Source organism: Pan paniscus, chromosome 21 (assembly GCF_029289425.2).
Source record: "Pan paniscus chromosome 21, NHGRI_mPanPan1-v2.0_pri, whole genome shotgun sequence".
Classification (NCBI taxonomy): domain Eukaryota; kingdom Metazoa; phylum Chordata; class Mammalia; order Primates; family Hominidae; genus Pan; species Pan paniscus.
The window spans coordinates 20752735-20780381 of NC_073270.2; the positions used below are offsets into that span (position 1 = coordinate 20752735).

A 27647-nucleotide genomic window follows, 5' to 3' on the forward strand; every position below is an offset into this window, starting at 1 on the left:
TCTTCATTTTCTCTTTTAAGTATCTGAAAGACTACCTGAAAAACCTGAATTAGCTTATCCCTTTTACATCAAAGATGCTGGGGAGCAAGGTGCAGACAATGGTTTGCTGTAAATGTTTACAACTCCCCCATGTTTAGTACTTGTCAATTTCCATGGTGTAAATAAATACTCCAACCATAATCATCTTCAAATTACTAACAGAATGTCCTTAGGCAGAGTTAAGGAGAGATGCTCACTGTCACCATTGTGAGATGGCATATTTTGGTCCCAGCATGTCATCAGGTGTGTGCTATGACATATTTTCTATACATTATAGTCACAACATTCAAGTTCCTTTCTGAGGAGGTACACTCAGGCCACTGGGTAAATGGCTCTGAAGAGCCAGAAAGATCAGCTCAGCTAAATAAAACTGCCTAATAAAACTGTATTCCCTGGAACCTTAATATATACCTTGAGGGGTCCTTCAGGGATTACACAATTTTAAATTCAAATTTCATTTTAAAAGTTATACTTTCTTTCTTTTTTTTTTTGGCAACAGTGTCTTGCTCTGTTACCCAGGCTCAAGTGCAAGTGCAGTGCTGCAATCATGGCTCACTGCAGCCTCAAACTCCTGGGTTCAAGTGATCTTCCCTCCTCAGCCTCTCAAAAAGCTAAAACTATAGGCACACACCACCAGGCCCGGCTAATTTTTATTTTTTATTTTTTTGTAGAGATGGGGGTCTCACTTTGTTCCCCAGCCTGGTCTCAGACTCCTGACCTTAAGCAATCCTGCTTTGGCCTCCCAAAGTGCTGGGATTACAAGCATGAGCCACCATGCCTGGCCAAAAGTTATACTTTACAAAAATATAATAAAAATATACACATACATACATATGTAGCAAATGTATAAAGGTGCATTTGCATACATATAATAGAAGTGGTCCCCAACATTTTTAGCACCAGGGACCGGTTTCACAGAAGACAATTTTTCCATAGACCGGGGTTGTGTGAGGGATGGTTTTGGGATGATTCAAGCACATTACATTTATTGTGTACTTTATTTCTATTATTATTACATTGTAATATATAATTAAATAATTATACAAGTCACCTTAATGTAGAATCATTGGTTGCCCTGAGCTTGGTTTCCTGCAACTAGATGGTCCCATCTGGGGGTGATGGGAGACAGATCATCAGGCATTAGATTCTCATAAGGAGCACAGAGTGTAGATCCCTTGCATGTGCAGTTCACAATAGGGTTTGTGCTACTATGAGAATCTAATGCCACTGCTGATCTGACAGGAGTCAGAGCTCAGGTGATAATATGAGCAATGGGGAGTGGCTGTAAATACAGATGAAGCTTCACTGGCTCACTTACTGCTCACCTCCTGCTGTGCAGTCTTGGGGGGTGGGGGGGGGACCCCTGATATATAGGACTAATGAACTCCAAGTTCAGAATTCTTGTAACCTCTGAAAAGAAAAAGGGTATATGATAGACAGGACTCCACAGGGCTAGGGAGTGCAGAGAGACGTGATACATCTTTAAACCTTTTTGTATATCTTTAACATTGCATACAAAATTCATAAAACACATAGCCATATATGCTTTTTATATCAAATTTCAAGCTTTTAAAAAACATTAATGTGAAATTGTGTTTCTAGATTAATTTTGGATATTTTATTTTATTTCTTTTGAGACAGAGTCTTCCTGTGTCACCCAGGCGGGAGTGCAGTGGCATGATCTCAGCTCACTGCAAGTTCCACCTCCCAGGTTCAAACGATTCTCATGCCTCAGCCTCCTGAGTAGCTGGGATTACAGGCAGGCACCACCACACCAGCATAATTATTGTATTTTTAGTAGAGATGGGGTTTCACTATGTTGACCAGGCTGATCTTGATCTCCTGACCTCAAGTGATCCTCCCGCCTTGGCCTCCCAAAGTGCTGGGATTACAGGAGTGAGCCACCATACCTGGCCAGATTAATTTATTTTTGAACACACATGTTAGTGTTTTGCTGTGCAAAAACGTTAAACCATCACTAAGAATCTTGTTTATTTTTTTGTTTGTTTGTTTAATGGAATGCATTTTTACATTTTTAAATAATTTCAAATTTACACAAAGTTTGCAAGTATAGTACAGAGACTCATAAGATGTCAGTTATCCAGATTAACACATTTTAACATTTTACCACATTTGTTTTATTTCTCTTCTTTATCTCTCACTCCACACACAACACGTGCACATATGCTCATGTGCACACACACACACTTTTTTCTAAACCATTTGACAGTAAGTTGCATGAGTCACGCCTCTTTACCACTCAATACTTTAGTGTTTACTTCTTAAGAACAAAGACATATTTTTACATCATCACAATCCAGTTACCAAATTCAGGAAATTTAACATTGATGCAATACTTTAATCTGTTGCCCATATTTCAGTTTTTCCAATTATCCCAATAATGTCATTTACAGCATTTTTTTTCAGTTGAGCATCCAACGGAGGATCATTTATTGAATTGAGTTGTCACTTCTGTTTAGAGACTCCTTCACTCTGAAATGTATCCTTAGCTTTTGTTGCCTTTTAAGACCTTTACGTTTTTAGAGCATGCAGGCCAATCATTTTTGTAGAGTGACCCTCAGTTTGGGTTTGTCTGATGCTCCTCACAGTAGATTCATGTTTTGCACCCGTGGCAGGAATGCCCCAGAGTGATGCGGTGGCCTCCTCAGTCCCGGATATCAGGAGGCACATGTGGCAGGTTTGTTTTATTCCTGGTGACACCAGCTCCAATAGTTTAGTTAAGATGGTGGTGTCCACCAATTTTCTCTGCAGTGGGAGAATTTTAAGAGTTGTGGTTTGTCTGAAACTGAGAGATGAATCAAACTGGGAGGGTATTTAGACTTTGCTGGATGATGGCCCCAAAGCTGCTCTGAAAATGCTGTGCAGCTGGGTGAGCTGGCCTGCTCTCTGAACTGCAAGGCGTTTTTGTGGGACAAGAAAGGGCAGCATCAGCAGCCTGTTCTGTGGCTGGGGCTGCAAAAGCCATCAGTGTCGTCACGTCTGGCGTGGGGCATGCTGGTGCACAAAGAGCCGAACCAAGCTCCACAGCAGGAACTGACACCAAGCCAGGCCTCAAGGAGGCCTGTGAGTGTGGCCAGTTCCCTGCTTTGGTGACGTGATATTTATGCACCATGGCTCTTCTGAGGTTTCTCCAACTTTCCCATATAAAATGAAGATGGCCTTTCTTCTGAGCCAGGGCTGCCCAAGTGGCGGGCCACAAACCACGCATCGCCTGACCCAGGCTGGGGCAGCAGCGTCTCGGAGAAAAACAGGAAATTGGGACATACACGCTTTCCACCGCCTGGCTACGTTATGAGTTTCTTAGTGGTTCCATGTGGCTTGAGTAACAGGGTAATTTTCCTTAATGCAGTAAAATACCCAAAGGAATGAAGATGTATTTTATTGGACAACGTTTTATTTTAGTAAATTATTTAGTGTCCAGCACTGTTTGAAGTAGTCTTACAGATTCGCTCCTGAATTCATACCACAGACTTTCACTGGGCCAGGAAACACGTGAAATGAGCAGGGCAGGTCTTAGGGTTTCGTCCGAGTTTTATGATACGCTGGGCAGACTGTGAACATCCGACAATAGGCCGTGCTCCATCCTGTAGGGGCACACAGCCTATGTGAGATAAACAGACAACTATAATCATGATGTTGTGGAGGCTGTCAGAGGGACCTTGGGGACCCAGAAAGGGGAAGGGCTGATGATGGGAATAGGTAATGAAGGGAAGCTAGCACAGAGATGATCTCTGACCTAAGTCTTGAGGGATAAAAAGGTGTTCACTAGCTGGGCATGCTGGCTCACACCTGTAATCCCAGCACTTTGAGAGGCCAAGGCGGGTGGATCACCTAAGGTCAGGAGTTCAAGACCAACCTGGCCAACATCGTGAAACATTGTCTCTACTAAAAATACAAAAAGTTAGCTGGGTGTGGTGGCATGTGCCTCTAATTCCAGCTACTCGGGAGGCAGAGACAGGAGAATTGCTTGAACTGGGAGGTGGAGGTTGCAGTGAGCCGAGATCGCGCCACTGCACTCCAGCCTGGGTGACAGAGCAAGACTCCGTCTCAAAAAAAAAAAAAAAAAAAGTGTTCACCAGGTGGTGAGGCATTTTAAACAGAGACTGAGTGATGTATACAGAGACACGCAGGGTGGATGAGTCTGCGCTGAAGAGAGGGATTAGAAATGCAAATAAAGGTTTGAATGAAATTGATGAAGACCATATACGCTGTGGCAGAGTTTGGACTGATGTCAGGGCCACCTTGATTAGATTTTGTGTTTTAGGCAGGATTTCCCAAACTTGAGAGGAAGGGTTTCTGGGGAACAAGACTCTCACTATTCCTTCAGAGGTTCCTGACTTTTATGACATGGTGAGGTGGGGAGACGAAGCCACGTCATCACTGGCCACACTGAAGATGGGTTAGCACTGACCCCAGGGAAGGGCCAAACCAAGAGATAGAAAAAGCTGGGGAAATGGGGCCTGGTTGAATTGTGGAGCTGCTGGATTGGCCCATGCCACTCCATGAAGCCTCCACCCTCACCCTGGACTTTAGGCCATCCCTTAATCACTTTTACTGCTTAGAGATTTTTAAGCTTTTATTTTGTTCTTGGGTTTTTTTTTTTTGAGAGACAGGGTCTCGCTCTGGGGCCCAAGCTGGAGTGCAGTGGTGCAATCACAGCTACTGCAGCCTCGAACTCCTAGACTCAAGTGATGCTCCCACCTCAGCCTCCCAAGTAGCTGGGAATACAGGTGTGCACCACCATGCCTGGCTAATTTTATTTATTTATTTATTTATTTATTTATTTATTTATTTATTTATTTATTGTAGAGAAGGGGGTTCGCTATGTTGCCCAGATGACAGTGCTGGACCCAAGCAATTCTCCCGCCTGGGCGTCCCAAAGCATTGGGATTACAGGCGTGAGCCACCTCACGGGGCCAAGTTATTTTGAAATAATGTCAAACTTCCAGAACCGTGGCAAGAATAGTTCTGAGGACTCCTCTGTACTATTTGCACAGGTTCATTGACCTGTGCCATTTTGCCCCATTTCCTGTATCAGCCTCTGAACCAGGTTAGAGTAGATTGTAGCCATCAGGCCCCTTCACCACTTACTGCACCAGTATATACTTCTGAAGAACATGGAGGTTCTCCTACATTCCCACAGTTCGATGACCCAAGAATGGAGCCTAATCATCATATGATACTTTGATCTAAACCTGAGATGCCAATTGTTATCATTTTTCCCAATAATGTCCTGTATAGCATGTTTCTTTCTCTAGTCCGGGAACTAGTCCAGATCATGTCTTTTGCGGGAAGGTGTCAGGCCTCTTTAATCTTTTTTAAGAGTGATTCCTCAGGCTAGGTGTAGTGGCTCAAGCCTGTAATCCCAACACTTTGGGAGGCCAAGGTGGGTGGATCATATAAGGCCAGGAGTTCAAAACCAGCCTGGCCAACATGGTGAAACCCCATCTCTACTAAAAATACAAAAATTAGCCAGGCACGATGGTGCACGTCTGTAATTCTAGCTACCCAGGAGGTTGAGGCACAAGAATCACTTGAACCCAGGAGGCAGAGGTTGCAGTGAGCCAAGATCACACCACTGCACTCCAGCCTGGGCTATAGCATTAGACTCTTTCAAAAAAAAGAAAGAAAGAAAGAAAAAATGGTTCCTCAGCCTTTCTTTGTTTTTCATGACATTGATATTGATGTAGAATCTAGGCCAGTTCTATGATGGGATGTCCCTCAGTTGGAGTGGGTATGATGTTTCTTCTTGATGAGATTCCACATACACACTCTCTGTTGGAATATCCTCTAAATGATGCTGTGTTCTTCTAGGGCATCACGTCTGGAGGAACACGGCATCTGGCTGCCTTCGTTTGGGATGCTGACTTGGATCACCTGGACAAGGTGTTGCCTAATTTCTCCACTGTGTAGTTACTATCGGTCCCCTTGCAACTAACAAATACTGTTTAAGGAGATGTTATTATTTATCTTCAAGCCAATTTGAATGGGGTTTTCTGTTACTTCCAACATAAAAATTCCTAGCTGATTCAAGGGCTCATTTGTATTGCAGGATTGATTGCTGATTACCATGGAGAAGCAGGCAAGGGATTATGAAGAGAAAAACAGGAGGGATATCTTAAAAGCTTTCATTGTGGTCTGATGGGAGCAGATCTGGACCAAGGCACATGGGGATCCTAAGAGGACTAATTCATTTGGTGACACTTCTTTTTCTTTGAATTTATTTTGCAAGAGCTGAACAACAATAAAAATGATACTCTCGCCAGGCAGGTGGCTCACATCTGTAATCTTACTTTGGGAGGCCAAGACGGGGCTTCACTTTGAAGCCAGGAGTTTGAGACCACCCTGAGCAACAAATTGACACCCAGCTGAAGCTTCATCTCATGAGGTATCTTTGGGAGACAGTATATATCGTGCACCTCAGAGATGTCCTACTAAAATGAGGGAGCAGGGTTGAGGTGAGAAAAATCACTGTTGCTAGTAAATAGCAGTGCATCATGCACTATGTGGTTTCAGAATTTCCTCTTCCTCAGACTGCCAACTTAGGTCCACATTCTAGCTGTTCTAGGTTGGCTTGTTCTAGGTTTGGCTGGGAGTTAGGGCATGCATTGCCACGTGTCAAAATACTCAACAAAGATAGATCAGTGCTAGTGAGGAATGTTTCCTATCTCCACTTCTGCGGGGTCTCTACTCTGAAGGAGGTAGAACCAATGTACGCATCGCGGCTTCTCTAAGGAATCATAGGCAGGAACTCTGCCTAACAGGGACTATATTTCCAGTTAAAAATGCTGAAATGGATCCCCAGTTTATTTCAATGATGTTTATGAGGAGGACGCTAAGATTTAGGAATTGTGGACTCTTAATTAAGTTATTTCACTGGTTCAATAATGAAGTTAGATCATTATGGGGGCGGTGCTCAGGGAAAAGCCCATGAACAGGGTGGGTGATATGGTTAGGCTTCGTGTCCCCACTCAAATCTCATCTTGAATTGTAATCCCCAGGTGTTGAAGGAGGGAGCTGGTGGGAGGTGATTGGATCATGGGGGCAGTTTCCCCCATGCCTAGTGATAGTAACTGAGTGCTCACGAGATCTGATGGTTTTATAAGAGTTCAGAAGTTCCTCCTTTTTCACTCGTCTCTCTCCTGCTGCCTTGTGAAGAAGGTGCTTGCTTCCCCTTCCACTATGATTGTAAGTTGCCTGAAACCTCCTCAGCCATGAGGAACTGTAAGTCAATTAAACCTCTTTTCCTTTATAAATGACCCAGTTTCAGGAAGTTCTGTATAATAGTGTGAGAATGGACTAATACCGTGGGCTTGAGCTAGTCTTTGAAGAATAGGCAGAATTTGGATATACGAAGTAGGGAAGGTGTGGGGGCACTGGTCCAAATGCAAAGGTGGGAGTGGGGATAAAATATGGATAAGATGCATGTGCGATTGTACCTCGCTCACTTCCTCCTACCATACACTCCTATGCACGTCTTACTGCAACTTTCTGCCTGGCCGTCTGAGGGTGCCATCAAGTTAATACCCCCAGGAGCAATTCTCCAACAGTGACCTACACAACCCAGCTTCCTTGACCTCAAGTGGGACACCCCTGAAGCACACTCACCCCACATCATCTGCACTCCCCTGCAGCATCATGCTCTGGTGGCCCCCAGCTACACATGTTCAGTCTTAAAGGATAAATATTCTAAAGGTAAAATCATGACATTAATAGAAAACTTTTTAAAAACTGCATCAGAGTGAAATACTGGACATTGGAAACTACAAAATGTGGGATGCTGGGTAGGGAGTGAGGGTTGAAAAATTACCCATTGATTATGATGCTCACTATTCAGGTGATGGATATACCAGAAGCCCAAACTTCACCACTACACAAAATATGCATGTAAGGTACCTGCACTTGTACCCTCTACATATATTTAATAAATAAATAAATTAAATGTTTTAAAAACTGCTTAAAATTTTTTAAACTCATTAGTGAATGAGGGAAATGGTAAAATGTCACAACTGATTTAAACATAGACTCAAATAGCACTTACATACAAATATATAACACACTTTTTCTGTTTTTAATGTTTTATTTTATTATTTTTATTATTTTTTATTTTATTTTTGAGACAGAGTCTTGCTCTATCACCCAGGCTGGAGTGCAGTGGTGCAATCTCGGCTCACTGCAGCCTTGATCTCCTGGGCTCAGGTAATCCTCATGCCTCAGCCTCCCAAGTAGCTGGGACTACAGGCATGTGCCACCACTCCTGGCTAATTTTTTAAAGTTTTTTGTAGAGTTGGGGTCTCACTATGTTGCCAAGACTGCTCTTGAACTCTGGGGTCAAGGGATCCTCCTGCTTCAGCCTGCCAATGTGCTGGAATTACAGGTGTGCACCACCATGTCCAGCCATGTAACACACTTTTTCTGGAAAGAACCCAATAACATTTTAGGGTTTGCAAGCCACGTAGTCTCTGTTGCAACTACTCAGTTCTACCACTGTAGCCTGAAACAGCTATAGACTATATGTTAATAAAGGAGTGGTTGCTGGTGTTTCAATGAAACTTTATTCTCAAAAGCACATGGTAGGTGCATTTGGCCTAGAGACCTTCTTTGCAGACCCCTGATACAGGCAATTAAGAACCCTGAAATTGCTTTACAAGTGGATGCAAAACTGGTCAATATCCACAGGGCACTAATCAAGTGCATCTCCATAGAACCGAATTTGCATCTCTGTGGGCAACACTCATTTGCATTATTATGAGTTTTCTACAATTTACAGAATTGAAAATACAGTTGATCCTCATTATTTGTGAATTCTGTATTTGCAAATTTGCCTTCTTGCTAAAATTTATCTGTGACTCCCAAATCAATAATCATGGTGCTTTTGTGGTCATTCGTGCACATACACAGAGGAGCAAAAATTTAAATCACCTGGCACATTCCCAGCTGAGGATGAATGAAGCTCTACCTTCTTGTTTCAGCTCTCATACTGTAAACAAGTGTCCTTTTTGATGTCTATTTAGTGCTGCCTTTTTCACATTTTGGTGTGTGTGTGTGTGTGTGTGTGTGTGTGTTGGTTATTTCACTGCTTTAAGAGGCCCCTAAAGTAAATGCCAAACAACTGTTTAAGGGCAAGAAGGCTGTGATGGAGAAAATGTGAATGTTAGATAAACTCTGTTCAGGCTTGAGTTATAGTGCTGTTGACTATGACTTCAGTGTCAATGACTCAACATTACATATTAAATAAGGTGGTTTTAACTAGAAACACACATAAAGCAAGGTTATGCATTGATCTGTTAATGAAAATGCTGTGACCAGGGGCTAGCAGGAACCTAAACTGGTATTTCCCCTAGGAACAATGGTTCAGTGTTGGCTAATTCACGGTTGGTGATGACTTTACAGAACTTAATACCATGAAGTACAACAATTGATTGTGGCTCAAAGAAAGACAGTGAAAGGTGGAGCTAACCCAGAAGGGTGCTCAAGACAGCACACCCCGTCATTATCTCATAATGCTTCCTGGTGTCAGTAATGCACCTTTCCTTGGCTGCCTTCCCTTCCCTGACTCCCTCACAGTACCTGTCTCCTTCCCTACAGTGTTTCCTATGACTACCTCCCAAGGAAACAACTTGCACAGCAATGCTTCTCTCAGAGTTGGCTTCCAGGGGAATGGAGACTAAGACAGGTTACACTGAGCAGAGGAGTGTAATGAGAGTTGAGGGTATAGAGACATAATTAGCAACTGAGATTGAATAGTTGAGTTGGTTGCAGAGCAGAAGGGGCCCTAAAGAGGGAATATAGATACACTTTTATTTTTAAAATTATTTATTTTATTATTTTTTTTTTTTAGTTTTTGAGACAGGGTCTCACTCCATCACCCAGACTGGAGTGCAGTGGCATGATCTTGGCTCACTGAAGCCTCCTCCTCTTGGGTTCAAGCAATTCTCATGCCTCAGACTCCTGAGGAGCTAGGATTACAGGTGGGTGCCACCATACCCAGCTAAGTTTTGTTATTTTTAGTAGAGCGGGGGTTTTGCTATGTTGTCCAGGCTGGTCTCCAACTCCTGACTTCAAGTGATCCACCCACCTCGGTCCCCCAAAGAGCTGGGATTACAGGCATGAGCCACCGCACCCAGCAGATAATTATTTTTTTTTTAAACGGAGGCTTACTCTGTTGCTCAGGCTGGAGTGCAGTGGTATGATCTTGGCTCGCTGCAACCTCCACCTCCCGGGTTGAAGCAATTCTCCTGCCTCAGCCTCCCGAGTAGCTGGGATTACAGGCGCACGCTACCATGCCCGGCTAATTTTTGTATTTTCTTTTTTTTAGTAGAGATGGGGTTTCACCATGTTGGCGAGGCTGGTCTCAAACTCCTGACCTTGTGATCTGCCCACCTCAGCCTCCCAAAGTGCTAGGATTACAGGCGTGAGCCACTGCGCCCGGCCTAAATTTTTAAATTCTAAAAAGATGAGTTAACTGGATGTGGTATTGCACACCTGTAGTCCCAAAGGAGTCTGAGGCGGGAGGATGGCTTGAGTCCAAGAGTTTGAGGCTATAGTGAGCTATGATTGTGCCATTGCAGTCCAGCCTAAGCAACAGATTAAAAATTAAAATTTTTTTAATAAATAAAAAATGGGTTGCAAACAGGGAAGCAGAATGCTGGTGCAGGCCTGCAGGATGGAATGAAACAGACACAGACAGTGGTGATGCAGACATTTAAATCACTCAACACGTTCCCAGCAGAATGTGTCCTTTGGTGTGGGCCTGCAGGATGGAATGAAGCAGAGACAGACAGTGGGGATGCATAGACATTTAAAGAGCTGCTGAAGCCATTAGGGTCGGCGCAGTCCAAGGCCTGAGTGAGTGCAGGGGATGGGAAGGAAGATGAGTGACGTTTCAGCCAGAAGATTCAGCAGAACTGCAGAGTGACTGTTGTGAGGAGGAAAGTAAGGGCACAGCCGGGGTCCCTCCCTCTGAGGCTTTGAGCCTGAGGTTGTCATTAACAGAAGAGGGAGTGAGGACTTCAGGGGAACGGAATGTGAAGTGGAAAGTCTGCACTGGAAGCTAAATTTCAGAGAAAGAAACCAAAAATGACTGCTTCTCGTACTTTTTTCTAGACAGATATTTCTGAGTATAGGAAAAGAGGAAGCAGACTCCACAAACCCTTGGCTTTTGTTTTTGTTTTATTTTTATTTGCTCCAGGCAAAGTAAGTAGTTGCAATCCAGAAATAATGCACAGCTCTGCCAACTGAAAGATCTGACTTCTATCCTCTGGTTTATCTTCAGGTTGTATAAATCTTTTGCCTTCGACTGAAAGATTTGATTTCTGTCTACTCTCTGTGTATACCCCAATGAGATACTAAAGGGGTAGACTATAATTCAAAAAAAGGGAAGAGGAGAGAAAAGGAAAGACTCCTAACTAAGAGAATAGGGCTTCACTGGAAAATAGGGCCTATGGAGAAAGGCTTGGTTAAAATGGAAGCTTCCAGATGTAGGGAGGGCTCTTGTAGAGAGAGGTGCCACACAGACTATGATGGCATAACAGACAAGCGAAATGGGGATATGTGAGTAAAAGCCCTTTATAAATCAAAATACCACATACCGGCTGGGTGCTGTGGCTCACGCCTGGAATCCCAGCACTTTGGGAGGCTGAGGCAGGCAGATCACTTGAGATCAGGAGTTCAAGACCAGCCTGGCAAACATGGTGAAATCCTGTCTCTACTAAAAATACAAAAATTATCTGGGTGTGGTGGCGGGTGCGTGTAATTCCAGCTACTCAGGAGGCTGAGGCAGGAGAATCGCTTGAACCCAGCGGGGCGGAGGTTGCAGTGAGCTGAGATCTCACCACTGCACTCCAGCCTGGGCAATAGAGACTCCATCTCAAAAAAAAAACAAACAAACAAACAAACAAAAAAAAACAACCACATACCAAGTGTACTGGGGCATTCATTCTTTTATAGCCAGACCCACCCATTTGGATTAGGCCAGTCAGGACTGCGAAGAGGTCAGTTTGGCCCAGTTTGCTTTACTGATTTGAGCAAAAGCACTTACAGCCTTCTGGAGGAGAGTAAGAAGATAAGGTCTTCAGGAAGATAAAAGCATTAACTTCTAACCTTCCCCCTTGCTGGAGATGCTGTTACAACCACCCAAAGAGAGGGATGCCTTGTTTTACCAAGAAACTCAGCTTCTGGGTGATTCTCAGGCATGTTATCTGTTTTCCTATTATCTGCAGTAACTCGAGGTCAATGGATGCTGATTGCAGAGGGTTCATAACATTACCCCAGCCCCAGAGAAAGTGTGCATATCTCAGACACAAGGCAGAGGTATTTTTCAGTGCTTACTGGATGTGTTTTGACTCCCAAGAGAAGAATGTTTGGAGGGGAAAGGCATCTGGTTTGGAACTGAGAGCGAGGTTTCAGAAGTCTAAGACAGTGGGTCCATAGTGCAGGGTTATAGTGTTGTAGACTCACCCCATGAAAGAGCCATAAGGCAGAGGAAGGAGCACAAGAGCCAGGATGCTTCTCAGGAGAGAGTCTGACCTCTTTGCTGGAATTCAGAGCTAGAGAGAAATTAGGTTGCAATAGGGCTGTTGAACCTAAGCCCACCTGCTTTCTGCAAGTGCCACAAGGATGTAACTAGGCCCACACAGGACCGAACCTTATACTTTTGCAAACCAGGATTGGATGGAGGGTGGGAGAGGACTAAAAGCAGTGGTGGGGCTGGGCACAGTGGTTCATGCCTATAATCTCAGCACTTTGGGAGGCTGAGGTGGGAGGATCGCTTGAGCCCAGGAGTTCAAGACTAGACTGGACAACTGTAGAGACCCCTGTCTCTACAAAAAAGTCAAAAAATTATCCAAGTGTGGTGGTGCACACCTGTAGTCCCAGCTACTGGAGAGGCTGTGGTGGGAGTATCACTTGAGCCTGGGAGGTTGACGCTGCAGTGAGCCATGATTATGCCAGTGCATTCTAGTCTGGGCGACAGAGTAAGAGTGTCTCAAAAAAGAAAAATAGTAGCGGAAGCTGTGTCCATTCTGTTGTGAGCCCTAAGATGATCCTACCTGCCACCCAATAGTCCCCTAACACCTGAGATATGCACTTTGTCCTATCCTAGCCTCACCCCTCCTCGTGGAAGGAGAAGTTTTTGGAGCAAACAAGTTGTGCCAGTCTTGGGCCCACATCCCCTCCCTGCCTCACCCATGCTCCCAATGCCCAAAGTTCTGGAATCTCTTCCCGCATGGCCCAAGCCTGCTTCCACTGCTTGGCAGGATGTCTCCCAAGCCCCTGGGCCCATGGGCTGACTCTGCTCCTGGAGTAGCATCCATAGGCTGAAAAGTGTGGGAGGGAATAAAGAATGCACAGCACTTGGACATGAAGGATGGGGTATCCACAGAGCTATTGGAGGGAGAAGAGGCGTAACAAACCAGGGTCACCCCATGTCCCCATGTTCAGGGACAAAACACAGACGAGTCTGAGAATTTTAAATTTAAACCAGGTTTCCCAAGTCCTCATAAAGGCACATTTGTCGTGGTAGGAGAATAGAACATACTTTAGTTAACAGTTTGTTCTCTTGATGTATAATTTTTTAAATATTCAGACATAAAGTATAAGTGAACTTCCATCTGTCCTCTTGCCTCAGTCCCTGAAAATGCCAGTGTCCACCCAGCATCCTCATGGGTGGCACGAAAACCCAGACACAGGCAATGATGCTGTCTCTACTGTCAACTCAGACCATCCATCCATGGGCCCACTCGACCCTCCGTGCTTTACTGTTTTCCATAATCTAATTCTTTTGCTATCATTATGACTCAAAGCAGTCTCTCTTGGACATGAGTTTGTACCCACCCTCAAATAGTCTCAATGGATAAGAGGTAATCCTGCTTCCTCCCCTGTACCTTGGGCTCCATGCTAACCACACCTGCCCTGTCTGGCCCCACTGCCAGAGGAAGGAGTCAGACGTCTGAACAAGAGGATGGGGTGAGGTAGAACATTGAGAGGAAAACCCTAAGCTTCAGAGAACCTGCAGAGCCTAGCAGAAATTATTTGGTAGTTGCAAATAGTGCAAAACTGAATAATAGGAAACTGGATTTGTGAAATATCCTATGTCCTTGTCACTCCTAACAAAAGACATGAATGCCATTGGTCAGCCAAGACAGACTTTTAAACATGCCTGAACTTCTGAGGCACAATTGCTGCCACCAAAACCACCTTTTTGGTGATGGCAACAGATATCTCTGAGAGCATTACATGGATTTTTATGACTCTTTCATAGACACACAAAATACTAAGTTATTTTGGAGAACTGTTACTTTCTTTATGCTTTTCCCTTGCTAATTTCTGGAGTCCGGTTGTGTGATGGTATTAAATATTAATACCTGTTATCAGCACATTTACTATGTATAGAAGGTGTCATGGTATGTTGTTATTTCGATATTAGACACTGTGCTTCCGCTGACTGTCCACATGGAATCCGTGGGCTTACAAGGAAGACATTCTTCAGAGGAGGCCATCTGTTCTCCAGCCCACTTCCTAAGAGAAAGCATGGAAATTTTAAGGCTCTAATCCTACAACACATGGATGCAAGGACATGCACAAACACACAGCGTGGTCAATTTGCTTCACTGATCGATATATTTCACTGGGAGTTTAGCACTTGTTTCCATGGACTTTTTTCATTGTGTGATCTTCAATGCTGATGTGTTGACTTGGACAAACACCCGGAGACTTCCCTAGAATTCCAATTTGTGCAAAAATGAAAGGGCTGAGAAACATGATTGGCTAGGGACTTGTAGAGAATTAAGTAGGTTTGTCTGCTATAGAGAGAGGAAAGATCTTCAGATCATAGAACTCTGTAAGAAAAATCCAACCACAGAGAGAACACATGGACTCCCTAAACTCTTTCATTTCTTTGGTATTTCAAAGTGGTATCAAAAAATATGTATTTTTTTCCAGACCAGGTGCAGTGGCTCATGCCATCCCAGCACTTTGGGAGGCCAAGGCGGTCGGATCACTTGAGGCCAGGAGTTCAAGACCAGCCTGGCCAACATGGTGAAACTCTGTCTCTAACAAAATTACAAAAATTAGCTGGGCATGGTGGTGCACACCTGTGATCTCAGCTACTCAGGTAACTGAGGCAGCAAGACAATTGATGAACCAGGAAGGCGGAGATTGCAGTGAGCCGAGATCATGCCACTCTACTCCATCCTGGGCAACAGAGTGAGACTCTGTCTAAAAAAAAAAAAAAAAAAAAAAAATTTCCAGCATGTTTTGTGGGTCAACAGCATGGTATGTGTGTTGCTGGCGTTTTATCTGTCCTAGGAATTCTTAAAGATAAGCATGGTTCTTCCTATCATCTTATGCTTCAGAGGAAGTCATTCTTTTTTTTTTTTTTTTTTTTTTTTTTTCTGAGACAGCGTCTCACTCTGTTACCCAAGCAGGAGTGCAGTTGCATGATTAATGCAGCCTTGACCTTCCAGGCTCAAGCGATTCTTCCACATCATCCTCCTGAGTGGCTGGGACCACAGATACATGCCACCATGCCCAGCTAATTTTTTGTAGAGATGAGGTTTTGCTGTGCTGCTGGGCTCAAGAGATCCTCCTGCCTTGGCCTCCCAAAATGCTGAGATTATAGATGTGAGCTGCTGCACCTAGCCGAGAAAGTCATTCTTTAAAAACCCTTCTCTTTAGCCTAGATGACTTCCTTGTAAAATCCTATGCGCTTCCTCATTCGGCAAACATTTACTGAGCACATACGTACCAGGCAGCACGTAAGGTATTAAAGACACCACTGTGAACAAGCAGATGAGATCTCTAATGTCTGGTTCCATAAAGGAAGATCTTTTCTTCTTCTCTCTTCAACCTCCATAGAAATGGAACCCACTAAGTCTAAAATAACAGACCGAACATATGGCTTCCTTTAACTATTCCCGATGGCAGCATTTTACTTGGTTAAGATGAGAGCCAGAAATATTTCATGTCCTACTAGTGACAAATAATGTGGTTTCATGGATAAAGCACTGGTTTCAGTCTAGAGATCTAGTTTCTTACTTTTGCTATCTTTTATTACTTAAGTGTATGAAGAATCAAATAAAAGCCACCTCTTCAGAGACCTTGTGGTTTAGAATTAGTGAATTAAATATAGTGGTGACCTGGAATTGGTTCTCCCTGCTCACTAGAGCTGATTGTTAAAATTTCATGAACTTTCCAAGTCTGTTGATGTCACACTGGTAGCTTGAAACCAGCCATGATGGGAGTATTTACACCACAAAATAGGCAAATGCTAAAACCCAGGGCTTTTATTTCCCAGAAAGCCAGTTGTTAAACATTTCCCTGCGCATCACTAACTAAAGGGAAGGGTAAACACCCTGATGGTGAAGGGGAAAGTTTGGAAAGACATCAGCATATACATGGTCAAAATGAAGGAAAAGAAGCAAATTAGTACATGAGATTCCAGGCAAGATGTATCCTAGAGGCTAATTTATTATATAGGGATGATGTTCCTCTCTTTTTCCTTCATAGCACTGGTTGTCATGACATTTCGACCCAAAACATTGTATTTTATTTATTTATTTTTTAAAAGAGACAGAGCCCCTCACAGAGTCACCCAGTCTGGAGTGCAGTGCTGCAATCAGAGCTCACCACAGCCTCAATCTCCTGGACTCAAGAGATCCTCCCTCTTTAGCCTCCTGAGTAGCAGCTGGAATTACAGGCATGCACCACCACACCTGGCTGACAGACCCAGGACATTTTCATGTAACCCTGTGGACTTTGTTTATGTTCTTTACTCCACTAATGACATAGGCTGTTAGTAAACAAAACAAAAAACATTGTAAGAATAAAGAGTATTGTGTTTAGAATTTCAATACTCCATTGCTGGGCCAAAGAATATTCCTAGAGTTTCTGTGGAATTGCTTCTACTTTCATTATTGACTGTCTAAGAATTACAAAATCACTAGTATTGTAGCCATTTCAGAATGAAATGGGTGAAGATGCACTCAACAGAATTTGTGATAGATCCAAACATAAATTGATGAATTTTATCTTGCTTGTAATTTTGGAAAGTGAAAAAAACTTGGTCTGAGAAAAATGATACTGGTAGAAGAAAACCTGATGACGGCTGTCACTAACTACACCCAGTCACACTTGTTATGATGGAACAAGTGACGGAAGCATCAGTCTTACGAAATTCGGACATTCCAAATGTAACCCAGGGAATTTGGAACTTCATAGAAATAATGAAAACAGCCAACACCTCACAGGGCAGGAATCTTAAACAGTAAAGTTTCACGAAGACAAAAATCTTTTTGATCGATCACGTCTCTTTTACAAAGTTTACAAGGAAAGTATTCATCCCTAAAACTATTTTCTATAAAATTAAAATTAAATGAATAGCTATATGAAAAAACCGTCATACCACACACAAAATCCAAAGCTGCCAGATTACAACCTCTAATGAAAAATAATCACCTACATAGACTCTTTTACCATCATGGACAGAGAGCCTTGGAAAAGAAAGCTCTAAACTCAACTGCTAACAGGTTGATGAGTAGACCCCGAGGAAGTCCCAGTGTGTGTGGCTTCTTTGTCCATGGGATTCTGTGGATTACGGGCTGAGGTGGCTTATGACACCTCTGCACTGTATTGCATGAAGTTACTGCACACATATGTTGTGTGGCCACTGATCACATGGAGCTTTTCGAGTGAGGAGGTTTGGAAATATTGTTGACCCTTGAACAAAACAGGTTTTCAAACTGCACTAGTCCATGTATACACGGGTTTTTTTCAATAAACATATTGGAAAATTCTGGGGGAGATTTGCAACAATTTGAAAAAAAACGCACAAGTTGTGTAGCCTAGAAATACTGAAAAAAAGACAATGCTAGGTATCTTATGAATGCATAACATGCGGGTTAATTGGCTGCTTATGTTATCAGTAAGGCTTCTGATCAATAGTAGGCTATTTGTAGCTAAGTTTTGGGGGAGTTGAAAGTTGTACTCAGATTTTTGACGGCTCAGAACCCTTACCCCATCCATTGTTGAAGGGTCAACTGTATGCAGACTTTTCAATGACCTTGCGGGTAGCCAAGGGGAAGCCACCCCTCTTTCCCTGCTCAATCATATTCCAAGTGAGTTGAGTCCATCAGCCCTGAGGCCTGGGCCACCGGTGCAGGAGAAGCCATCAGTCAAGAGAGGAATAAGGGATGCCTGCAGGGGTGGCAAAGAGGGATGCCTCAGGAGGCTAATTCTTAAATGGCCCAAGGGGGAAAATGAGGGCGTTGGATAGGAGGTGAGAGAAGCTTCCTACTCCAGAAAGGGAGGACTTTTTTTTTTTTTTTTTTTTTAGACCTGGTCTCTCTCTGTTACCCAGGCTGGAGTGCAGCGGAGCGATAATGGCTCCCAGCACCTTTGACCTCCTGGGCTCAGGCAATCCTCCTGCCTCATCTTCCCAAGTATCTGGGACCCTAGGCACTCACCACCATGCCTGGCTCATGTTTTTGTTATTATTTGTAGAGACAGGGTCTCCCTATGTTGCCTGGGCTGATCTTGAACTCCTGACCTCAAGTGATCCTCCCACCTCAGCGTCCCAAAGTGCTGGGATTACAGGCATGAGCCACCATGTCCAGTCAGAAAAGGAGGACTTTCTAACCAGCAGAGGAGCCCACCTGTTGCCCTCGGGTGGCCACATGGCCAGTAGCTACATGGGCACCAGCAGGGCTTCTGTGGTGTGGACAAGGTGAGAGTTTCTATGAGTCTGTGAACCAGTTTTCCAAGGAAAGAAGGGATGGACTTCCACCAGAATTAACCCCATTTACAGGCCAGTCCTGTAAGTGGTAGAAAGGAGTTTTAACCACCGCGCCCCACACCACCTTGTTAAAAAAAAAAAAAAAAAAAAAAAAAAAGGTTACTCTTAGAAAAATTGAGGCACTGGACATTGTTCCTAATTACATTTTTAAAATACTTTTTAATTTTTTTATGTGAAAGATAGGGTTTCACTGTATTGTCCAGGCTGGTCTCAAACTCCTGGCCTCAAGCATTCCTTCTGCCTTGGCCTCCTAAAGTGCTTGGGATTATAGGCATACGGGCATGAGCCACAGCACCTGGCCAACAAGAGTTTTTAAATAGGATTAGGACCAGGCGTAGTGGTTTACGCCTGTAATCCCAGCACTTTGGGAAGCCAAGGCGGGAGGATTGCTTGAGGCCAGGAGTTTGAGACCAGCCTGGGCAACATAGGGAGGGAGACCTGGTCTCTACAAAATAAAAATAAAAAGATGAGTTGAATGTGGTAGCACACACTGGTAGTCTCAGCTATTTGGGAGGCTGAGGTGGGAGAATCACTTGAGCCCAGGAGGTTGAGGGGCAGTGAGCCGTGACTGCAGCAATGCACTCCAGCCTGGGCAACAGAGCGAGACCCTGTCTCAAAAACAATAACTAAAATTAAAATTAAAACACTGTTGTTGAGTAAGGGGGCTGGGAATACAGTTCTTTGCATATGACTTCTTTCTTTCTCGTAAATTAGCTTGTCTTTTCAATGAAAAGTTTTCATGACCTTCAAACTTAAAATTTTTTTTAAAAATGACTGTTGGGTGAGGGAAAACCTGTGTCAAACAGTGATCCAAGACACTTTAAAAATTTCTTTCAATTCACATAGTTCGAATTGTCAAGTCTGATCCTGGAATAACATTTGTCTGTCCAACGTGTAAAATATTGAGTAATACAAAGATAATTATGGAAATATTCAGAGAACTTCCCTGGACCCAGACACAGAGCCACCTCCATTTCCTCCTACCTCTCTTAGAAAAAAACAAAAAGCATTAAAAGGAGAGATGACCTGTCTCCCTGGGAGCTGGTTAAGCGACCAGGCAAAAAAAGTGAGATGCATTTCTTAGATTCGGACTTGACCTGACAGGTCCTCTAGGGTGAGTCACTTTTTCCTATTTCAGTCAATTTGGCTCTAAAATAATTACAATAACGAGGTCTTGTTTACTGAGACTGAAGTCCGTGCTGCCCGGCCTCATTTAACGGCTAGAAAGAAAAACTGAAGGTTGTGATTAGAAAGCTTCTGTAGCCAACCTCATGCAGCACGGAGATGAGAATCCAGGACTTGAGTACACTAAGTGTCTGTTAAGTCAGAACTGTGAGTAGTGGAATCCAATATAATTGCTTTTGCTGCTTCTTTTGTGGGTTTGCACTTGCGACCTAAAGTAAATAAAATAGGATAAAATAGGAAGCTGGGGTGGGGGCAAGAGGAGAAGAGATTGGGCCGATGTTGGTCAAAGGATACAAACTTTCAGTTCAGAAGGAGGAATAAGTCCAAGAGCCGTATTGTGCAACACGGTGACTGTAGTTAATACCAATGTATTGCGTATTTGAAAATTGCGGCCGGGAGCGGTGGCTCATGCCTGTAATCCCAGCACTTTGGGAGGCCGAGGCAGGTGGATCACTTGAGGTCAGGAGTTCAAGACCAGCCTGGCCAACATGGTAAAACCCCACATCTACCAAAAAATACAAAAATTAGCCAGGCATGATGGTGCACGCCTGTAATCCTGGCTACTTGCAAGGGTGAGGCAGGAGAATCACTTGAACCCTGGAGGCGGAAGCTAAAGTGAGCTGAGATGGTGCCACTGCACTGCAGCCCGAGTGACAAAGTAAGACCCTGTCTCAAAAAAGAAATACAGGCAAAAAAAAGAAAAGAAAATTTTCGAAGAGAGGAGATTGTAAGTGCACAAGTGCACTCATGACAAAAAAAAGCATATGAGGTAATGCATATGTTAATTAGCTTCACTTAGCCATTCTGCAATATGTATACCTATATATTTCAAGATGTCATGTTGTATACCATAAATATATACAATTTTTACTGGTCAATTAATAAAATAAAATCCTTCCCCCAAAATAGGAAGGTTACATTGGACTAAAGAAATTAAGAGAAGAGGAGAGGAGCGGAGGGGATGGGAAGGGTGGGGAAGGGAGAGTAGAGGTGGGCGGGGAATAGGCGACGGGGGAGGGCAGAGGAGGGAACAGGCCTGTCCTTAATCCTTCTCAAGCTCTGTATCTTGCCAAGATCTGGCCTGTGGCCCGGCACAGCAAAAGCTGGGAAAATGCCAGTGACTCAACCCAGTTCCATTGATCAGTGAAATGGAAATCGGGGACTCTGTGTTTCAACCCCAGTCAGCCAGCCCACAGCCAGGGTCCAGGTGGCAGCCTCAGCTCCTGGCCTCAGTGGCTGTCAGTAGAATGGGTTGGGGAGCCAGCCTCCAGCGGTCTCACATAGCAGGCAGGCAGTGCAGCCTGGAGCCCAGCCAGGGGACGCAGGAATCCTTTCTGCTTTTTAAGGACAGACTTTGCTTTACCACAGCAGTCGCTCTTGGGGCCACACGGAAAGCCACCACTGAGTTTACTATAAAGTGACAGAGGCTGGTGTCTCTAGGAGAATGAGGAATAGTCACTTCCTGCCTTTGTCCATTAGCGCTGACCAACGCGACCAGCTCCGTTTACATTCTTTCAGTGGTGTTGTTGAAAGGGCTTGGCAGCTCCCAAATGTTTGCAGTGTCCTTAGTCCTATGAGGGCTGCCTTCTTCTTCTTCTTCTTTTTTTTTTTGCTAGCTTTTAGCTAGTATCTGGAAACATCTACTGGACATGTTGGACTCATTTTCTCAAGAATCCGCTTTACCCTTCAGGGAAGCCAGGAAAAGAACAAGCTTCCAACCGGTACAAGTCTGGAGGAATTTCACAGCCTCTCAAACTACGGTACCCTTTTTGTTTCTTAGTCTAGCCTGTTACTGGGGTGGTTTTAGGATGAAGCTGCTGGGGTGACATCTGTGGGGAGGCGTGGGGAAGCGCAGGTGAAGAGAAGTTATCGTTTTAAATGGTATTAAATTGCTGTCAATATTGAGTCAAGGTGTCTAAGGTTCTGGTTTGGGGAAGAAAACTATAGCTAACTATAGCTACTACAGAAAGATCTTAAACCAGAACTCCTTTGGGGCCCTGAAGAACTTTTTTTTTTTTCTTTTGAGACAGAGTGTTACTCTGTCGCTCAGGCCGAAGTGCAGTGGTGCGATCATGGCTCACTGCAGCCTCAATCTCCTGGGCTCAAGTGATCCTCCCTCCTGAGTAGCTGGGACTACAGGAGCATGCCACCATGCCCATCTATTTTTTTTTTTAATTTTTTTTAGAGACCAGGTCTCGCTATGTTGCCCAGACTAGTCTCAAACTGCTGGATTCAAGTGATTCTCCTGCCTTGGCTTCCCAAAGTGCTGGTCATGAGCCACTGCACAGACCAAGAACTTTGTTTTTCTGGCCAAGGACTTTATTTTTTAAAATAATAATAAGCTATGTACTGTCTGCTTGAACTATTGGGTGGCCACCAGCATTTCATCCCATGGGATGTACCTGCTGCTGCACCTGGCAGTGTGTTCCTGTCACCTGCTCTCATCTCCCTCTTGGAGCAGCTTATGAAGGAGAGATGCCACCTGCATCTTTTGAAATGTGATGGATCTGCCTGCCCTGAGCAGAATTCAAACTGGATGGTGAATTGAGGACTGCTGGAGGTTAAAGGGTACACATGCAGTTTTCAGGCAGCTAATTAAAATAAACTAGTACATTTCTGGAACCTAAACTGCTCCAATGCTGTAGGCAAAATTCCCTGTCTGCCCTGGCTCATCAGAAAGAGTTTGTATATGGAAAACTTCAGAACAGAACAAAGAAACTTAAGTCTGGATGAGGAATGAAGTCTTGGCTCTCGTTTAGCAATTCCTGAACTGCCAGGTGACATCAAATCCCCTGCCGAAGAAATGTCTGAAATAAAAAGAATTCCAGACATTAGGCCTGGTTTAAAACAGGGTATGCTTTTTTATTTGTGTGCTTCTGGGTCTAAACAGGTCATGGTTTGCTCCCCAAGGTGACAGTGTGGCTCCCATTCCGTCCCTAGTTCTGAGCATGGCACTGTGATTTCTTTCTGGAGTTGCTCCAACCTGTGGTCTTTGCTAATGAGTGATGAACCCCAGAACCTGAACTTCTAGAGTCAGCAAAATTGCACACTGCCTTCTCAGGAGGTTTCTGGAACATTGGCCTTCATCCCAGCAGGATCACAAGTGGAAAGAAACACAGGGAAGACACCGTCAAATCTTTAAAGTGGCCACAGCACGGAGCACTGACACAAAGAGACGATGGTTCTGGAAGGAGGGGTGGGATGCTCTGTGTCATTATTGTTTTCTAGATGGGATTCCGTGCACAGGTCATCACAACTCACTGTGAGTGCAAGCAGGGGTGTAAATCGTGGGGCCGAAAAAAACCTCTCTGCAAAGATCCTTGCTCACTCACTGATATGCACTTCTCAGCTATAGATTCATGCTTTTCCACTTGTTGAAACGTCCCTAAATATCGCCCTCAATGTCCTGTTTGTGTCGCTGGCTCTCTGCCACTCAGCAAATAATGAAATAGCCTCAGTGAACCTGCAGCAGCAGCTGCCTTAGCTTCAGTGCCTACCCACCCCTGCAGCTGAACCACTTTGAATATTCCTTGATGGTGCAAGAGACAGTCTCACTATTCCCTTCACTGGCCTTCCTCTGTGTCCGTCACGGTTGGCATGAGCTACCTCCTGTGCATGTTATGGCGAGAAGGGATGAATGAGGAAAGACAGGGTGGTTTTATACTTGATCCTGGGACAGTCACTGGGTAAGGAAGGGTTTGGGGGTGCTCCCCCAGGCCCCCCTCAATGCGTGAAGGCCTGAGTCAGGTCAGCTGGCAGAGGTGTGTGTATGTTTAACTTAGAACTGAATGTTGAAGGCTTTGTGACCCAAAGGGAAGAATTATTGGGATCTGATGCCCTAGCAGGGGAAATTCCAAGCCCAAAAAGCTACAGTTAGAATTCAGAACTGTGTTGTTACCCTGCCTCTGAGTTTTCCTCTACGTTCAGCTCCCCTTTTGTGGATGATCGTGAAGCTGTTTACATGTTGTCCTCTTCCGTGAACTGATCCCTGTAAACAGTGACAGGATTTTATCCAAATATTTCTGATTTCTAAGGGAAAAATAGAGCAATTTCTTCCCAGTGCCCTTCTGTTGACCTTGCCTGGGGGAGAGGCCAGCAGAGCTAAGGATGACCTCACCCCCTTCCAGCAGGATTTCCTGGGATGTACAGAACCTCCTTCTTCAGCTGTCCCTCTGTGATCAGCCACATTCAATCTATAAACTTCCAGTGCAGATGATGGGGACATCTAATATTGGGTCTGTTCACATTTCAGCAGGAGGTGAAACACACAAAGTAATCATTAGGCTTCCTGAAGTCCCAAGGACCTTCTACGTCAGCGGCAGAGGTGGGAGGTGGGCTGGCGAGGTGGGGCAGTCTAGGAACTGCGCTGGTGGGGACAGGAAATTGGGCTGAAGGGAGATGTAAGGGCTTGGTGGGAAATAAATGGCACTGTGTTGTTGACGGAAAAAGATCTTGGCAGAACTGTTGTTGTGAGTGTTCTGTGGCTTAGAAAGGAATTTCCTACAGGCTGGACTAACCATTAAAATTGTCTCTACCTTCAGGAGTCCCCGGCGTGCAGTGGAGCCTCGCTGGGGGAAATGACAGCTTGGACCATGGGCGCCCGCGGTCTGGACAAGCGAGGAAGTTTCTTTAAGGTAAAAGGAAGCCTTGATTGGGATCTCAACTCGTCTGCTTGCTGCCTGAGCCTGGGAGCTGCGGTGCTCCATGGAGCTGCTGAGGGAAGTCTGCTCTCTGAGCCAGCACCGGCTAAGGGAGCTTGCCCGAGCCCAGCTGCTGATTGTTACCAGGGCTTATAACAGGTTGCGGGGTCTGTGATTTAGTGCTTTCATACAGGCACAGGACTCGGGCACGGAGAGGGGCCGTGCTGTGCAAGACGGCTGAGGCTGTCTTTATTTGAGAGCTGCTCAGTTTGTCCTTTTTCAGCTGCAGGGTTTTATGTTGGAAGCTGTACTTTGCTTTCCAGTGAATCAATGCTGTCGTCCATGCGTTCTCTCCTTGGCTTGTTTGTATGAATCACTGAAGGGCTCCAAAACAAACAAACAAACCAACAAAAAACAGCTTCCTGGACCGCATCTTAGAATGATGAAATATTATTTTCTGGTATATTTTATCAAACATCCCCAAAGGCTTCTTATGCTAATGAGGAAGCATGATTATAACTGTCTAACTCTTCTGCGTTCATATTGATGTTAATGGGACTAAATTACCTTGCTAGCTTAATGAGATAAGATTTTAAATGGGTGTTTTATGTACTCTGTGTGTGTGTATTTAATGAAGACTTGGTGGTCGCTTCTGATTTACACTTGGGAATCAATTCCCCTCTTGTGGCTTTTTGCTTTGTTTCCTTTCATTCACCCTCGAATTAAGGCATCCTCAGTATAAAAAATTTTGAAAATACAGAATTATGTTTAAAAAGGTAGAAAAATGGAAGTAAAATATGCACTTGAAATCTGTCATAGGCAGTGTTCCAACACCAGGTCTTGTCCTCAGAGGAGGAAGACGGAGGAGATTTTATTACCGAGGACAAGTGACTATGTTTAACAATTAACCAACCTTTATGGGTTGGAAGTATCTATTAACACTTATTTACATGTTTCCTGTTTCCAAGAGAGCAAAACTGATATATTGTGTCAACTGTTGACTCTACAAAACAAAACAAAACAAAACAAAAACAAACAAACAAAAAACCATCAGAAGAACCTGCTGATAAAGCAAAGTTCATGAGATTTACTGAAATAAGGAAGAACATCACCAGGACACAGTCTTATTCATGTCTAAGCCAGGGGAGATTAAGAGGCAGATTTATAGGATTCGGGGATCTAGGCCTAAGTCCTTCAAGCTGCATTTTTCAAGGTGGAGAACTAATTTGATTTCAGTGACGTCTATGCCACAATAGCTTGGGACTGGTGGATACAGCAAGACTAGGATATTGAAGTGGCTCTTGACAAGTAAACCCTTGTTTGATAAGTGAGCTGTTTTCCCAGGTGAGCAAATTGCTTGCCAGGACAAATTAGTGTGTAGACATTTCCTGCAACAAACAGTGAAGTTATTTATTGGTTTACAGCCTTAATTTTCTGGGCAAGAAGATCCTGGAAGAATGAGTTACGTTATGTTGACACAGATGGTCTCAATTATCAATCCTAATAGTTAAGCTTTGTGGACAAAGTAGTCTCAGTTCTCAAATGATTTACTCAGTTTTGATCAAACCTGTATAACCTCCACCCATTGGAGGCAAATGAGAGTAAGGAGCTCCTCAAGTCCCCTGTAGATCAAGAGCTAAGCCCACCAGGTTGCCCAATTGTCATCCTCCAGGTTCCTGAGTTGCATCTGATGCTGAGATATTTATTTCCCCCTGTTAAGAGGGATGATCCAAAACCTCTCCTTAACCCAAAGCACTGTCTAGATCAGCCTAAATATTGGCTAGTCCATAATTACCACCTTATGATGGTCAGGAAGCACAGTGGAGCCGTATCTTACATAGTAGTTAGATTTTAAAGTCAAGGCAAAAGAAGAAAATGGAGGCCAGCCATGGTGTTTCATGCCTGTAATTCCAGCACTTTGGGAGGCCTAGGTGGGCGGATCACTTGAGGTCAGGAGTTCGAGACGAGCCTGGCCAACATGGCGAAACCCCATCTCTACTAAAAATACAAAACTTAGCTGGGTGTGGTGGCCTGCACCTGTAATCCCAGCTACTTAGGAGGCTGAAGCAGGAGAATCATTTGAACCTGGGAGGTGGAGGTTGCAGTGAGCCAACATCGCACCACTGCACTCCAGCCTGGGCAACAGAGCAAGACTCCATCTAAAAAAAGAAGAAGAAGAAGAAAATGGAGTATAAAGTTGCCTTTGAACATTTCTTAGGAAGGTGCCCTGAGGGGCCCAATGTACTACCTATCATCAAGTCCATTGTAGCCAGTTTTTCCTGCAGTTCTAAGAAAATCATATTTGTTTTTATTTGAGTTTTCAGTGGGACAGCAGTTAAGTCATTGACTTGTATTTCTGGGCTATGCTATAGGAAAGAACCAATCAGGTGAGAGGTGAGAGGTCTGCCTGACCCCGCCAAGGGTGAGATCTGCCATGTAACCTCTCCTGGGTCAAATACCCATGAAAATATTGGCAAAGGCACCTGCACTATTTAACTTGTCTGTAATTTTGTGTTTTTGGCAGAGTTTAAATTGTTTAATTCATTAATTAATTAATTTATTTATTTTGAGACGGAGCCTCATTCTTTCGCCCAGGCTGGTGTGCAGTGGTGCGATCTCGGCTCACTGCAACCTCTGCCTCCCGGGTTCAAGCGATTCTCTGCCTCAGCCTCCCGAGCAGCTGGGATTACAGGCGCCTGCCACCACACCCAGCTAATTTTTGTATTTTTAGTAGAGACGGGGTTTCACCATCTTGGCCGTGCTGGTCTCGAACTCCTGACCTCGTGATCCACCCGCCTCAGCCCCCAAAATGCTGGGATTACAGGCATGAGCCACCACGCCCAGCCTTGTTTAATTTATTTAAGTCAGATGCTCCATGTAAATGATATAGTTACTTTATACTTCTTTCTTTCCTCTTTCTTTCTTTCTTGGAGCTCCCAGGCTCAAGCAATCCTCCCACCCCGGCCTCCCAA

General features: G+C 44.2%; 1 protein-coding gene across 4 annotated transcripts in view; it reads left to right on the forward strand.

Annotated features, from left to right (window-relative positions):
- Positions 1-27647, forward strand: part of RIN2 (Ras and Rab interactor 2) — a 245600-nt gene that overhangs the window by 107745 nt on the left and 110208 nt on the right. For 3 of the 4 annotated variants that reach the window (XM_063600984.1, XM_063600983.1, XM_034947470.3), the window contains one exon: positions 24577-24669. In XM_063600984.1, the coding sequence (XP_063457054.1) occupies positions 24577-24669 (93 nt within the window). Of the gene's footprint in view, positions 1-21068; positions 21796-24576; positions 24670-27647 lie in introns of those variants that run through there. The other variant, XM_034947469.3, reaches the window with a different exon arrangement.